The 15,968-nt window shown below is 45.4% G+C and overlaps 1 protein-coding gene across 1 annotated transcript; it reads right to left on the bottom strand.

The window, feature by feature from the left end:
• Positions 1-1,593: 1,593 nt before the first annotated feature.
• Positions 1,594-15,109, bottom strand: NELFB (negative elongation factor complex member B). Its single transcript, XM_074161185.1, has 13 exons — positions 14,949-15,109; positions 14,545-14,708; positions 14,257-14,356; positions 13,330-13,560; positions 11,081-11,266; positions 9,615-9,727; positions 8,899-9,001; positions 7,799-7,894; positions 6,332-6,474; positions 5,314-5,420; positions 4,181-4,322; positions 3,614-3,722; positions 1,594-3,358 (listed from the first exon to the last, which is right to left on the bottom strand). Exons 1-13 carry the CDS (start codon positions 15,048-15,050, stop codon positions 3,221-3,223), a joined length of 1,734 nt encoding a protein of 577 aa, XP_074017286.1. The 5' UTR covers positions 15,051-15,109; the 3' UTR covers positions 1,594-3,220.
• Positions 15,110-15,968: the final 859 nt, after the last annotated feature.

The following is a 15,968-nucleotide window of genomic DNA, read 5'->3' as shown; positions in this document are numbered from 1 at the left end:
ATCATCTTTTCCACTAATTTTATGTAAGACCTGGTTCCTCTGCTGGCACAGGCCTCACCAACTGGCTGCTCCTATCGACCCCTGCAGTTGCAGTGCTCAATCCATCTCCTTACCCAGCTCAATCCAAACTGTTTGTTTCACAGCTCAACGTAGAATTTCAGTTAAACGTTAACCATCCAAAAAGCCTGAAGAACCTCTCTGGACTATTGGTTACTCCGATCTCTCAGGGTAAGCACCCAGAGGACCAGGCTGCTCAAGCTAATTACAATTCATAGTAAAAATTCACTCCCTGGTCACACACGGCAGGTTTGGAGAGAATACACTTTTTTTCCCTATCACAAAGGTATCACACTCCTGTTGTAAAGACAAACTATGACCTAAGCGGGACGGATTTCCAGCAACAAGAGGACAAGGCAGGGCCGGGGGGGGGCACCCCCCTCTAGTGCACACCCACAGCACTGCATCCCACACAGCGTCCCGGCTGCGGGCACGGACACGGGGCTGCGGACAGAGACACAGGAAAAAGAGACCAAAAAAAAGGAATTCTCTCACACTGTCCAGCTGTGCTTCAGCGGGTCCATGTGCCTGCACCCGTCCGGCACACCAGGATCTGGAGGAGCAGCAGAGAGCACACAACAGGAGCCTGTGTGATTTCTGGCACTGGGGGGAAACCATTCTCACCTCAAAGAATGGAAACAGACCAAGATGTTCACCACTAGAAGAATGTTTTCTGAAAAGCATCTCCTCATCACACCTTTGTGCAGAAGGCAGCCAGGAGACACGGACTGGCAGCTATTCCCACTCTCCGCTGCCCAGATTTCCCCTCCTTGGCCAAAGTAGCCACCACCACAGGTAACAGCCAGTTTGTACTCTGGGATTCAGTTTCTTTATGGATCTAAAAACCTGAAAAAAAAAAATAATCAGTATCTCAGCACTGTGGGTACAGGCTGAAACACAAGAGGCCTTTCCACCAAGCAGTATATCACAGAGTCAGCCTGGATTAAAAGAAGTTCGAGCTGCAGGACAGCACCAAGTCAGCACATGGGAGGAGGGAAACCTGTAGTGACAGAGAGAATCCCCAACACAAACCCAAAATAACCTTAAAGTCTAAGCAGAGCAGGGGCCTGAGGAGGTTCATTGCGAAAGGTCTCCCAGCAGCGTGGGATGTTATTTTGTGTAAGTTACCATGACACTTTAAACCGTTTAAAAACAAAACCAAGCAAGAAAGATCTGATTGTTATACCCAGTTCCTGTTTCCAACACGTACCGCCGAGAGCCTGCCAAAGGCAATACCGACCCCGGGCGCCGCGGTGCACAAAGGTTGTGTGGACGGGAGGACAGGGCCCTTGTCACATACACAAACCTAACCCGCCTTCCCCGTTCTCCCGCAAGGTACAGACCACCCCTGCATAAAAGGAGAAATAAAGCACCAAGGCGATGAACAGGGGCGACGCTCACTTTCCTCATGCGGCCCTTGAGAACCCAAGAGGAAGAAAACCAGGGAAAAAGGGAGTCAGCAGCTTCAGGGAGGGATTTCCACCTCTATTTAACTAGTGTCTGTTTCTTTCTTTGTTTTTCCTTTTTTTTTTTTTTGGACACAGCTTCAGGAAATGGAAAAGTCTCATCAACATGACTTGGCACTGGGAGTGCTCAAGTCCCAGAAAAAAAGGGGAAATGGGGGAAGAAAACCCAACCATCATAACCAGAAACATGATGGACAAGAAAGTGACAGGGCACGGCCGGCACGGATGGGTACGTTCCAAGGGTTAATTGGGCCTGACAAACCCAATAACCTTCCACTGAGATGCCTGGCTCGGCGGATGGGGGAGCGCGGTGGCAGCTCACCTTGACTTCAAACAGCTTTTGGCACAACTGCCTGGAGGATCCATACGGCCAAACCGGTCTGATACAGTTCAGATCACTGCATGGAAAACTGGGAGGACACCAGGCTCACATCAACAACACAAAGTCCACGGGGCAGCCCCCGTTACTCACGGCATTCCTCAGGGGTCATTAATTGGGCTAATATTGTTCAAAGGGACCCCCCTCAACAGGCTGGAGAAACAGCCTGACAGAGACCTCACCAAACTCAACAAAGATAAATACAAAGCCCTGCTCCTCAGCATCCTCCCCTACGCTGGTCCTGCTGTCGGGGCTGGACCACGCACCCTCAGAGGTGCCCTCCCACCTGAATTATTCCGCCATTCAGAGTAATTCAGAGAGGCAGCTTCCTGCTTACAGGGGACTGGCAAGATTCTTTTTGGGCATATTGTACCTGGTGAAATCAGTGTAAATTCCGTTGTAAACTCACACAACTCATTCTTCTCCCGTGCCCATCTTCCTCTACACTCCACCTGAGGCTTATACTGAGGCAGCAATAAAAGCCAAACAGGAATTAACTGTAATGGTACAGGCAGCGACACAAATGAGCCATGAAGAACACGCTACTTTTGCAAAGACAGAATTTCACTCCACCTACACTCCAACTCCAATATCCCAGTTTGGGTTTTTTTTTTTTTCACTGGCTCCAGGGCCCATTTCAAGCCACTCCTTTGGAGAAAAGCGAAGAGCCTACTACAGAACTAGGCTCTGTGTAAGAGCCTAGCTGAGAAGATGGCTGTTGACTGCTTCTTGGTCTAGTGACAGTGGTGGACATCTCTGACCAACGCTGCACATCTTACCATGTACCAAAAGAGCTAGAGCCTCAAACGGGACATTGTATCAGTGGAGCTTATCTCCTCTGACATTTCCTTCTGTTGAGCATCTTCTCCAAAGACCCAGAGGAGCAAATGAGCGGCCGAAGAAAGCCAAGCTTAGCTTTTGGCAGTTCACACCACCTGCTTCAACCATAATGGAGTTAAACACTCAGTGATTGGTTCTTCAAATAGAATTTAAAAACACAAGATGCCAAGCTTAAAAATACACGTTTTCTTTTTGAAAAAAAAAAAAAAAAATGTACAGTCAGATTTTAAGTGGATCTACAAGAAGACATTCCGCTATCTTTAAGAAAAGTAAACCTTTGCAATGCACTGCATACAGAGTTTTCTAACCAGCAAGAGCCAGTGAGTTGGGTAAACTGCAGTGTTTCCTGAAAGAGCTTCAGTGGCTTTTTTGTTTTGTTTCCACCCCATAGGGCAGAGACACTTGAAAGGCAGAAGAGGGCCTTCACGCTGCAGAGCGCTGGGTTAGTCCTTCTCCCGTCTCGCTCTACAGACACAGCTCAGCGTGAGGCTGGTGTGGGCACAGTGGGCAAGGGCAGTTCCATGGAGGGAGTCTCAGTTGCTTCAGCTGGACTTGGCTTGCGAAGCTCCAGTTTCTCTGTGAGCTGGTTATAAAGCTCCTTCACAGCTTCCCCGCTCTGCACAACGAGAATTAGGGAGGGGAAGAACAGGAGAGTCATACTTCATTCCAGCTGCCACTGGCTCAAACACTAAGTATGCAATTACCCTGTGTGTTTTAACACAAACCAACACAGAAAGAGGAAGTGACAAGGTAATTAAGACAAAACTTGGTACACTTGGAAAGCAGAGCTCATGTTCCATTGAGCAGCGTCTGGAAAGGCAGCTGCTTTCATTTGCAATTAATTTTCCCTTTCTCGTGCTTCCCTTCTTACCTGCTTGGTGGGTTCCAAGGCCTTCTGGAGAGACTCTAGTTTGGCAGGTGCCACTTTGTGATGCAGATGAAGCAGCAGCCTTAGCACATGTCTGTGTACATTCTCCTTTCTGCAAAAACCAATTTTAAAGCAGAGTAACCGATATAAACAAACACCATATTGAGAACAAGAAAGCTACAGCGACAGTATCAGAATAATTCACACACCCACAGCTTGGCAATTTTGTTATAATTTTCCAAAACACCTGAGAACTGTAGCCTGTGTGCTCCAAATCCTTACATTTTCAAGCAATTCATGTAATTATTCAACAGGAGTGGACTAACTGTAGCAACCATGAGGAAGGAGGGGGAGAGGTTTTAGGCCCAGACTGTATAATCAACACTTAAAAATTTTGCTGATAAAAATTTGATCACCAAATACGAGCCTCTCCTTAAAGCAAAACAGCAGCAGGCTAATATTTCCACTATACACAAAGAGTTTGCTGAACTATTAAAGTATAGTTCAAAGCAGTAGAACCTCTTTCGGGTATCCTGTAAACTCACTTCATCTGAGGAAAATCAGGTTTACCTTGAGCAGGCAGTGAGAAAGAAGCCATCAAAGAGACTGGTGCAGAACTCCTCCAGTGCAAATTCATCACCCAGCAGCGTGAGGTTACCAGTGAGCAGATGCAGAAAAATATCACTGAAGGCCAAGTCACTGAACGTCTCAACTATACAACATGAAAAGGAAAGAGACTGATGTGCCAAAACCTGACCTACACAAGATGTTCCTGCTGAAAACTTTGTAGTGAGATTTCCTTTTAAAACAGGCAGCCCAAGCAGGTGGCTTTGATCTTTCCCACATAAGAGATTAGGAGCAGAGGGGTGAGAAGAATATGTAGAAAGCCCATGTTTCCACCGAGGCTGAAGTCACAGAGCAGCCTGCTCCTGCCAAAATCACAAAGTTCCCTACTAGTGATATGGTTTAGCAATGGTTTTTGTCAGTGTTGGGTTGATGTTTGGACTCTATGATCTGAAAGGTCCCTTCCAACCAAGGCAATTCTATGATTCTATCCTTCTCTGCCATCCTCTGTTCACAGTCACATCCACCTCCTCGCACTCCTCAGACCCCGCAGTGAGCAGATACAAATCACTGACCAGTGGAAAACTCATGGAAATGAGCTGCCAGTTCAGCCAAGGGTTCAAAGATCACCAGAGCTGGGCGAGGGAGTGGGAAGTGAACCCCCGCCTCCACTACTGGGAGCTGCAATTCCTAAGATTGCTTCAGAGCTTTCCTACAACTTACCCCCGAGAAGTCAGTGAAGAAGGTAATCCCAGGGAAGAATTTAAGGCTGTGTTTGGTCCTTTTTTGTTACCCTTTTTTTCACAAGAATTTCTGGCCACCTGCAATTACTACGAGCAGTGGCAGAATTAAGGCACCTGCTCTTCTATCTTTCTGATTCACTCCAAACAGTTCTCAACTGATCTCATTATTAATACAGCCTTTGACCTAAGGAACTACTGACCTTCAGCCACTATCCCTAAATTCTCAGATCAGCAGAGAAGTATCCCAATTGCAGACAGAAACAAACAATTCTGCAGGGCCTCATCAGAAGAGCCAAAGGCAGAACATTACATCTTTGACTCTGAAAGCACTTTCACTCCAGGTTTACTTCCCTCCTGGGTGTCCAGCACAAGAACAGAGACAAGACAAAAATTTACCTAGTGCTGGCAGGAGCCTAAGGAAAGCGTTCTTGTTCCTCAGTTTCGTGATGTGAAGGATGTAATACAGCCCGATCTCACAAGCTATTCTGTTCTCCTGCAAGAATCTGTTACGGCAGAAGCAAAGTTTCTTAATCAATAAAGCTAAACCAGGTTTTGGGGTTTTTTTAAAGAGGATAGCAATCAAGCAGTCACAGCAGTGGCTAACCTCAAACCCACCGAAGAGCAGCTACTTGGTGACCGAGTGTGATGATCATCACTATGTTCTCTACCACGGTCCAGAAAAAGCTAGCATTCAGCAAACATTATGCTGTCTCCCAATCAAACAGCTGGATTTGACTGTGAGCATTTATAATAGTATTAACGGTGAAAGTGCTATTCAAAATGGGTTTTAGAAGAAGCTCAAATACTCAAAAGTCCAATACTGTTTTGTTTTAGTTTCCCAAAGGTCAAGTATCAACACCATCGTAGAGGAGAGTACAACCACCCAGATACAGTACTCCAGATTCTGGCACACAGACAGGAGTTGTGTTGGAAATTAGTGCAAATTCTGAGTACAACAGAGAACACAGAGGTTTTATTTATCTTTTTGACGTCCCTGGAGTGATAGGTTATCAACAGAGAGTGAGTGTCTGTGTGACAAAAATGCCAGCTTTACAATTTACAATAGCACTCCTCAGAACCAAGCACAGGCACTCGTCCAGGTGTGCACAAATATCACTCAAACACTCCCCATTCCCTGCTTGGGAAGCTGCACAAGCAGCGCATTTGAAAGCAGTGATACCAAATACTTTCCTATTCAATCTGCCAAAAGAATGGTCATTGTAAGAAATATTGCATTATGTAAATGTTATTTGAGGAATCACAGTGGAAACCTGTTCTGCTAAAGGAAAAGTTCAGGCTTGATTAACTGGGATTAAATTTCACCCCAAGAAAGTCTTCACTTTACCACATACAGTATTTTTTGTTGGCTTTGGTAACAAGACTATTTGTACAGAGTCAGAAAGAGATTACATACTTGGTGAAAGCTTCAGGAATGGTGCTGGGGTAAGGAATTGGTCCCTTCTCTTCCGAGGGCAGTTTCTGATCGACATTGAACGTGTGGTCATCCACCACGAAGGACATCAACATAGGCAAGAACTTCGTGATCAGCTCAGCTTCCTTAGAGGGATGGAGGAAGAGAGGGAAAAGAACAACACGTTCATCAATCACTTCATGCCACCTAATGGTCCCAGAGTGCTGTAACAAATAGCGAGGCAATACTATGAGCCCCATCCTACACTTTGGAAAACAAGCTGTCAGACATCCAGTTCCAGTCAAAATTATTGACTGATTCACTTCTACACGTTCCACCAGTAATAAGGAAAACTGTACTTCACCTCATCTACAGAAACACTCCTGCGCAAATCCTTTCTTTTGACAGTTAGGTAGCAGTTCTTCCGAGAGACCTTTTCCAATCACTGCACAGTAAGAATGGTACCAAACTGCTTTCACCAAGTATTACAAATCATTTTGTTCATGCCCTAAACTGACAGGAATCGATGCACAGCTGGAATAGCAATATTAAAGAGTACCTCCTCACACAAAGCAGATCAACCTACGCTGTGTCACATTCACAGCGTGGGAGGTTACAGCTTGTGGCAATCACAAATAAAACAAATAAAGATTTGGAGATTCTCTTTAGGAAAACGTTCACAGTTTCTTTCTAAGAGATTCATGATAGCACCTCCACGAGTCAAATCACAGTTCTACCCTTGGAGTTTTGGTCACCCTCACTGTTACAATGTAAGTTTAAAACACATCCCTCCCATGGTATATTTAAACACACAATCAGCGAGTAATATATATTTTGGAGACTTCAAATGTCTCCCTAGGTAGACATTTGCTGCTTTATAGTTCAGAACAGAAACAGCAAATTTCTCTTGAGAAACAGTCCCACTGTGCACCACCATGGGTAGCCTTCCTGCCATCAGCTGAACACAACCTGCTCCCAAACTACACCGGGGCTGCCTGTAATACTGGGCAAAGTACTTCCAAAGCACGGGGAGATCGTAACTGAACGTGGCACTACACGAAACTGCTACAACAGACAGCTGGAAGGAAAAACATTTTTCACATCAATGCACTGCTACCAGAGCTTCAGACCAGCCTCTGAAATCCTGCTTTGCTCATACAAAATGTCTTTACAAACTCGTCCGTTTTGTAGAAGTTCCCAGGAACAACAAGCAACCAGTGCAGAATTTAAGAGAGGTACAGTCTGATTTTTAAACAGTAAGGGCCAGGCATTCTTGTAAATACAAAACCGGGTAAAAAAAGCTTACAGCACGTCCACCTGAGCTGCTGCTCTGGGACCGCTTACGCATTTTTTCTAAGAAAGCTGACAGGTATGCACAATGAACATTAAAACAGGGCCGCAATAAAATAATAAACAAGTCTAAATCTATTTAATTAAATGTGTTAAATTCTAAACATCAAAATGGCTCACCATTTTTGGTTCCTTGAAGACTTGGCTGTCAATCATGTCCCAGGCCCCCTGTCCCAAAGACAGCATCCGAAGGAGCAGCAGTAGATCTGGGCTTTCCTCGAATTTTAAGGGGAGAAGAAAAACAGCTATTTTGATCTTCCACAAGTTGCACATATAGGCATTTATTTGGAAGTAGTGCTTTAGATTCAAAGCTCTCCTGGATTAGCAGCTTTATCAAAGACTGCTACAGGCATTCAGTTCTCTGATTTAATTCACAACTGGTTCCTCAAATGGGAATAAAGTAACAGACACACCTGAGTGTTTGTGGGTTTATGTAACATTTTATGTTGTATGTATACACCAAGAAGTACGCAGCCAATCTGATCACAACATCATTTTTAAACGTGTCCTGCCAAATTAGTATTCTGAAATATAATGTGTGACAGGACAAATCAAGTCATCTCAGCAGAAGTAAGAAAGAGAAAGCGCATGTAAGAATGACAACGGGTTTTTGTTTACATCATGCCCTGAAACCAAAACAGTTTTCAGTCTTAAATTGTCATGAAGAAGTTGTTAAATTTTATTGTTGGGTTGAGTAACTCAGGGATGAAGCCAGCAAATGGCTCACACTGTTCAGGCACCTGTAAGGCGACCCTCCTTCCCTCCTCTAATGCTTAAGCACCTCCTGCAGACACTGCTTCCAAGAACCGTATTATATCGCAGCCAACAGACCAGAACAGTGTAAAATAATCCACTGCATTCAGTGTGGCAGGGAAAAGATGCTGCTGGCACTAGGCAAACCCATGGAAGGACAAAGCAAGGAGGCACATATTCTATATACGATTGTATATATGCATGGGTTTTAAGATAGAATGAGTCACGCAAAGAATGCATTGTCAATTCATAGAACTCCAGAAGGCCCACCTCCAAACAGTGCTCCTGCAGAGCTCTAGGGTATGTGCTAAAATGGAAAGATAGTATCATGTTTCCCTTATTTCAATTTACACAAGCATTTGAGAACATAATGGTATTTCTTCTACAGTGCCAGCCCTTTGTTGATGAATGCCATTTATTCAAGTAAGACTACAGTTCAGATTAAGTACATCAGCTGCGACACTCACCCTGGGTAAGGTGTCCTGCCCAACCAGGTCCTGGAGGTGCCTGATGGTACTCAAGGCCAAGGTGTTAATGGCAAAGGGATCACACAAGATCATCGATAAGTCCCTGAGAAGCACAAATCAAACACGCCATACATAACAAACCCCACCCTACAATTCCATACCCAGCTGTAGGACACCAGTGTGTTTCACTGGAGCAAGATGTTTGAGCCTGTTCTTTGTTGTAATCCTCTCAACCACCAGATGTAACATCAAAGTATTGTGTGCATGTGTACACTGTGTTTTTATAAACACACACACTGGTGAGTTTACAAAGAGAAGCAGACACAGGGCAGGTACTGTAACAATACCCTCACTGTGATAATGTAAAACCTGAATTTCTGTCTTTTGTCACCTACAGGTGTCCACCTGACCAACCTTCTCCTGCCTTGTAAAAGCACCACGAATGTTATTACTTTAACTTGAACAAGCACATATTCTGAAACAATTACTGAAGGTCTTCTGCACTGAAATCAGACAGGAGACCTCCCCCAGTCATTACAAAGGCCACAGGGAAGACTCGAGGGTGGTGACCGTGAACGTACTGGATGTGACCGCACAGAAGCGCTGCTGGCTGTCAGCTGGCTCTGGAGAAGAATTAACACCTACAACACCCATCAAACGTTGTGACTGTCAGGAATCCATTTCCAGTTTCTCAATAAACAGCCCAAGAGCCTCACCCCAACACTTGTTCTTGTCCCTTCTTCACTCCATCCAGAAACCCTTGCAATTCCCGAGCTCTCTTGTTGTCCACAAACTTCTCCCGAATGCAAGCATCAAGGCACCAGGTGAACTGTTAGAAAAAAGGAGAAAGCTTTGTGAACCCCAGCAACTCAGTAAACCAGCAGTAAAATACACAATGCCAGAGAAAACAGGCTGGAATGACCTCCAATTATCTGGAATTAATACACTTAGGTATGGTAGCAAGCTGGTCGCAAACACCGAGGTCAGAAATAAACATTCCAAAAGGAGGTCAGAGATATCAATGTCATTTAACCCGGTGCCACTTTCTCCCCTTCCAACAGAGGAATTCCCTGGCAATTAAGGAAGAGGCATGTATAAAATATATATTTCTCAGCACACCTGACTGAGGTGGATCTACACAAGTAGGAGGCTGACAAAGAAGCAGCATCACTTAGCAATAATAATATGGGATATTTTAGCCATTGCAACACCAGTCCCACCCTCTAAGTAGGGGACATGAACAGCGGAGGTGCTTCTGCTTTAGAGCTGTGCTATCAAAATGTAAAAGAGACAATTAAGTGAAATGTTTTATCTGACCTAAAAATAAAGGCTTTTTTCCCCTTTCAGAAAACAACATACATTTTCCCCCAACGTTTCAGCTGTCAAAAAAGAACAACTTTCTGAATTTTCTGAAATGCTTTCATCGTGGCTTCCTTTCCTTGCAGCAGTCACTGCATTTTGCAGTGGCAAAATGAGGGCACTGAAAACAATCTGCAACTTGAACAAGAACTGCCCTTTTTTACTGTCTGTACACTGATTTGGGGACTCTTGATCAGAAGACATTAAAACACATGCGGTAACATCATCACTCTAGGAGATATTCTCTATAAGCTGAACACACATAGAACTTAGCAACATTCCTGAAAAGAAAAAGCTTTGTTCTAGATGAGAGTGATGCTGACCACAGAAAAGATCCTGGTGTGACATTAACACCACATCTGTTACTCCCCAGTATTTTATTAGCTTAATGTTTTCTTAAATTTCAAGATTCAAAGTATTTAATGTTCCACACACAGTTTACTGACCGATGGAGTGTATCACACCAGGCACAGCAGGGAGGGAAGCAAGATTTGATTAAGAACCTGGGGCTACCTAGTGCCTGTGATTATTTTTTGCAGCACCTACATAGATCAGATGTTGTTTTTAACACTGCACAAATACCATAAATTTGAATGATTTATGGGTTATGAAATGAAAGCAAGCTGCTGGTTAACCAAGATGAAATTTTCACCTGAGGTTCCAAGGAATATAAGATGACTTTTGGATTCAAGGTCTGAACTCTCTTCACAGAGAGGAGTCATCTTCTCTGGGCTGAAGTCCTGCAGGGCAGCAGGTACGCACAGGAGTGGGCGAAACAGAAAATGCTCCAGTAATATTCCTATCTGTCCCACATGATTAATACCTTGTGACAGGGGTCAACGGTGCAGATTTCACTGATTTCCAGGTCATGCAGCGACATCAGGAGCTCTGCCCGTAGCGTACAGTAATGGACATTCCTTGTCCGAAGGAACAAGGTTCTCAGAAACTGCAACACCATATCATAGAGCTTCACGTTCTTCCCAATCATCTGGGTCAGCTTCTGAACCACCTACACTCAAAGGGGAAAAAAATGTGCACTCAGTACCAAGAGATACTGTTATTTCACACACAAAAAAAAGGTAAAATAATTCTTTTACATTATTTATCAAGATTGAAACTTCTGCATTGACATGAGTTCCTGAAAAGGAACTATTTACACCAAGATCTCCGAAAGTGTTTGTTCAAGAGCTGTTCACTGAAAGTTTCATAGCCATAATGAAAGAATAAAGAATGTCAAGAAAAAGCTCTCTCGTAAAAGGAAATTGAAGTATTTGTGAAATAAGGTGCTCAGCTTTGTGAAACAGGTAAGAAGTAGTACCTGTTATTGATGAATATAATTTACGATTATTGTAAGCTGAACAAAACTCACTTTTCTTGGGAAGTCCTTCTTTATTTCTCTCTACCTTCTGGCTACAGGCACAAGAATGATAGTAAGGCTCCTACTGGTTTTGGCTGGGATAGAGTTAATTTTCTCCACAGTAGCTTGTACAGAGCTATGTTCTGCATTTGTGCTGAAAATAGGGTTGATAACACTGATTTTTAGTTACTGCTGAGCAGGGCTTACACAACATCAAGGCCTTTTCTGCTCCTCACATCGCCCCAACAGTGAGTGCTGGGGGTACACAAAGAGTTCGGAGGGGACACAGCTGGGACAACTGCCCAAAGGGATATTCCAGAGCATACAGTGTCCCGCTTGGCAATAAAACTCGGGGGGAGGCTGAGGGGGGCCACTGCTCAGGGACTGGCTGGGCATCAGTCGGTTGGTGGCGAGCAATGGTTTTCATTTGCTCTTGGGTTTTATTTTCCTCTCTTTTTGTTGTTTTTTTTTCCTTTTATTTTTTTTTCTATTTCTTTTTAATTATTAAACTGTTTTTCTCTCAACTGATGAGTCTCTTTCTTTTACCCTTCCAATTCTCCCCCCATCCCACCGGGGGGAGTGAGCAAGCGGATGTGTGGTGCTGAGTTGCCCGCCGGCGTTAAACCACAAGCCTGCAGTGTAAACCTGAAGTGAATTGCACCAGAGCACTTACACTAAACGGGCTTTAGAAAGCCAGACCCAAACCAACCCCCCCACGTAACAGATGTGCTACCCTCTCCAAAATTAAAGCTTTCTACTGCCACATCACTGCAATTCTTTAGCATTCTCGATAGCAAGGTCCTTACAGAAACCCTGGTATTTCCATTTTGGAGCAAAAGCCCCCCAAGGTAAAGCGACTCATTACAGCTGAACCAGTGTAATTGCTTGCTGTTGCCAAGAGGAGACCCCTTTCTGACACTTAGAACACTGCTCCCCCCCGCCTCCAAACCTGCCTGTGTCACCCAGCCCTTCTCCTTGCAATGGTGTCGGTGCCAGCTGATCTCTTCTTTGAGCAGGTCCAACTCACTGCCTTGGAAAACTACTTTTTGGCTTTATTTGCTGGAGTTTCTGTGGCAATTAGTGAGCTGAATCGGCTCATGGGAGGGTCTGATAATCACCAGAGCTGCAGAGAGGGAGGGAAGGAGCAGCACCTGCCCTTCCTGCAGCTGAGTGTTGGATCGGCTCAGCCATCTCATGTAATTCCATTCAAAGAGCAACTGTCTTCCAAATGCCACCTTAGCTACAACTTTCAATGTCCCTTTCCATCTTTACCAAGGGAAAAAAAAAAGCTTTTCTCGGGCTATGTCCTGCTAAAAAATAGTCCCAAGAAAAGAAATTAAAGAAATTCAAACTGATTTGATAGAGATGCTCATCCTTCACAATACCTGAGGGTTATCAAAGCCAGACTATAAAAGAAAAGAGCCAGAGTAATAAAAGAAAAAATTTAGCCTTGCTATTTTTTAAACGCTCATAAACAGTTTAAAACATTAATCAATTATTACACAGCACTGAGTAACTATTTAAATAATTCCTGTTGCTTTCATCAACACACGCGTGAGAAAACAGCCTCGTATTTCTTGCAAATACTTTGTTTAGCCAAACATCTTCAGTAGCGAAGTTGGGTGCGTGAAATGGACACTGTTATTTGACGAGGTTGACTGAAAGCTAACGAGTTCCATTCACAAGCATGTAGTAAGAAGTCTCCTTGTCCTTACCTCTCCTTGACGTCTCGTTTTGGGAGACGGACTGAAGAAATTGTGCAAGACAGAAATATCGTTGCTGAAGAGAATATTTTCTTTCTCCAGGATATACTGCTTCAGCAGCGGAGACACCTCATCACCAAACAGAGCCTGGTTATCCTGCCAGATCTGGCGCTTCACCTCCACTGCACATGCTTTATACAAATCCTTATCGGCCATTACTAACTTCAGCTTCTTTTCAGGGACCTAGGATCAACAGAGCAGTCACCAAAGTCCAGAGCAGCTTACCCAAACCGACTGTCCAAGAAATATGTAACTACAGACTACAGAAGACATCTATATCATCATCTCAGGCACTCTGGGAATTTATACAACAAAATAATTACACAACAAGCAGTATCACACTCATCTTTGGCCTTCCCTACTCCTGCAACAATAAGCCAATCCTGAGGCACTTAAGACTTCCTATAAACCTACGATGCTAAGATTTGAAGTGATCTTTCAAAACTCAGTAATTTGTAAGTTCTAGCAGTGGTTTTGAATCCATTTCCTTAAGTGCAGTAAGATGCTTTTAATAAGGCTACTCCTAGAGATTTTTGTTTCACAGATCTGAATCTCACTCCTGTCTACTTCTGGTTGCATTCTTCAAATCTTATTTTCCACTTGTCATAGATTTTTAAATCAACTATGGAAAAATCCACCTATCAGTGAACTTGACTGCTTTTAGGAAGCTGCACATACTGAGTAAAATAGGGAAAGAGTCTCAGCTGGTTATAAAAATCTAAAATGCTTTTTGAATTAGTCTACTAAGTTGTTACCAGATACAAGAATGTAGTAAATTTTCAGTCAGTTCCTAACACTGAACAACAAACTTGCAGAAGGTCAGCAGGTGGATACACAAGGGAGATGTAACGGAACAGCCCAACCGGCGGAGGGTTTTACCTTGGGCAAGTGCTTCATGACACACATCACCACAGGCTGTATGGAAGGCATCTTGACCAGGGAAAAGCTCTTCTCTAGGAGATCTTCCAGCTTCTTGTATCTGAAAATACATAAGAGCAAGAGACTACATACCATGTTACAGCAAAGGACCAAAGTGGCTCACCTCAGAGCTACTGGAACTTGATCCCCCAGGAAATTCTCTTTTGCACAAGTCATTCATCCACTGTAACTAATTTTCATACAAAATCCCCAGCTCACTCCAAATAACCGACAAGACTGACGACAAACCTCTCCTCGACTTTCCCTTCCAAAGCGATGGCAGAGACCCTCTCCAGCAGCTTCTCCCTCAGCTCATCGAACACCGACTGGTGGAACTCCAGCCGGGGGGTGCCGTGCAGGTCCAGGAAGGGCAGGGCCGACTGCAGGGAGGGCAGGAGCACTCCATTTTCCGTCTGCCAACACAAACAGCGGACAGGGACGGTGGTGAGGGGTTAACCGGCTCAGCCAGCCACCAAACAACAGCAGGGACTGCTAAAGACATGCTGGTTACAAAATAAAAAGAGGAAAATACCACAAAAGACCCCCACTTGGGGCATTTCTCTGCTCTCTACCAGCCCACAGCCCCGGCCCACCATGGGCCCCGGTGCACCCCCGCCATGGGCGCTGGGCATCTCCATGGCGACGCGCCCCACCTGGAACTGCTCGATGGCCTTCAGCGGCTCCGTGCAGTTGGTCAGCGTCTCCTTCAGGTCCTCGCCGTTGGCTACCCCCAGCTCCTGCAGCCCCGCGTACATGGCGGCCTGCCCGGGCCCGGCCGGGCCCGCTCCCGCCACGGCTTCCCCCCGGCCCCGCTCCGCTCGGCGCGCTCCGGCGCTTCTCCCCGCCCCGCGGAACCCGCTCCGCCGCAAAAAGGTTCCGCCGCACAAAGGTTCCGCAAGGGGATGCCCGGTCTCCCCGCGGGCTCCTCCGGCCACTGGCCACCGGCTGAGAGGTGGGGGAGGTGGCGAAGCCCCAGAGCCCTGGGCTGGGGCACGCTGCCCGGCTAACACCATCACAGGAGCATGGATGGTTGGACTCCGTTATTTTAAAGGTCCCTTCCAACCTAGAGGTGTCTATGATTCGGTGCCGGGGTTCCTGGAGAACTTGGGTTCAGCCTGGAGAAGAGAAGAGCGAGAGGGGATCTCATCAATGCTTATCCATATCTAAAGGGGGGGTGTCAAGAAGATGGGGCCAGACTCTTCTCAGTGGTGCCTGGTGACAGGACAAGGGACAACAGGCACAAGCTGGAGAAAAACTTCTTTACTTTGAAGGTGCCAGAGCCCTGGAAGAGGCTGCCCAGAGAGGTGGTGGAGTCTCCTCTGGAGATATTCCAAACCCTCCTGGACACGTTCCTGTGGGACCTGCTCTGGGTGACCCTGCTCTGGCAGGGGGTTGGACTGGATGATCTCCAGAGGTCCCTTCCAACCCCATATCATTCTGTGTGATTTCTGTGGGTGCGTGAGAAGTCCCTTGCACTTGGCTGATCCCTGGCAGACAGCGATGAAAACAAGAAACGCAACCAAAAACAGCTTCACAAAGGAGAAGTGGCCTTTCCCCATTCGCGGTTTGACCTTGGGAGGCTTGGACTTTCAGGATAAGCTGCTACAGAGCGAGGGGAAGAAACATTCTAATTTGTCCTTCGTGAGATCTGCAGCCGGGCACCAGGACTGTGT

This window comes from Numenius arquata, chromosome 19 (assembly GCF_964106895.1).
Source record: "Numenius arquata chromosome 19, bNumArq3.hap1.1, whole genome shotgun sequence".
NCBI lineage: Eukaryota > Metazoa > Chordata > Aves > Charadriiformes > Scolopacidae > Numenius > Numenius arquata.
Note: the sequence above shows the minus strand (reverse complement) of the source record. Positions and strands in the feature narration are given on the sequence as shown.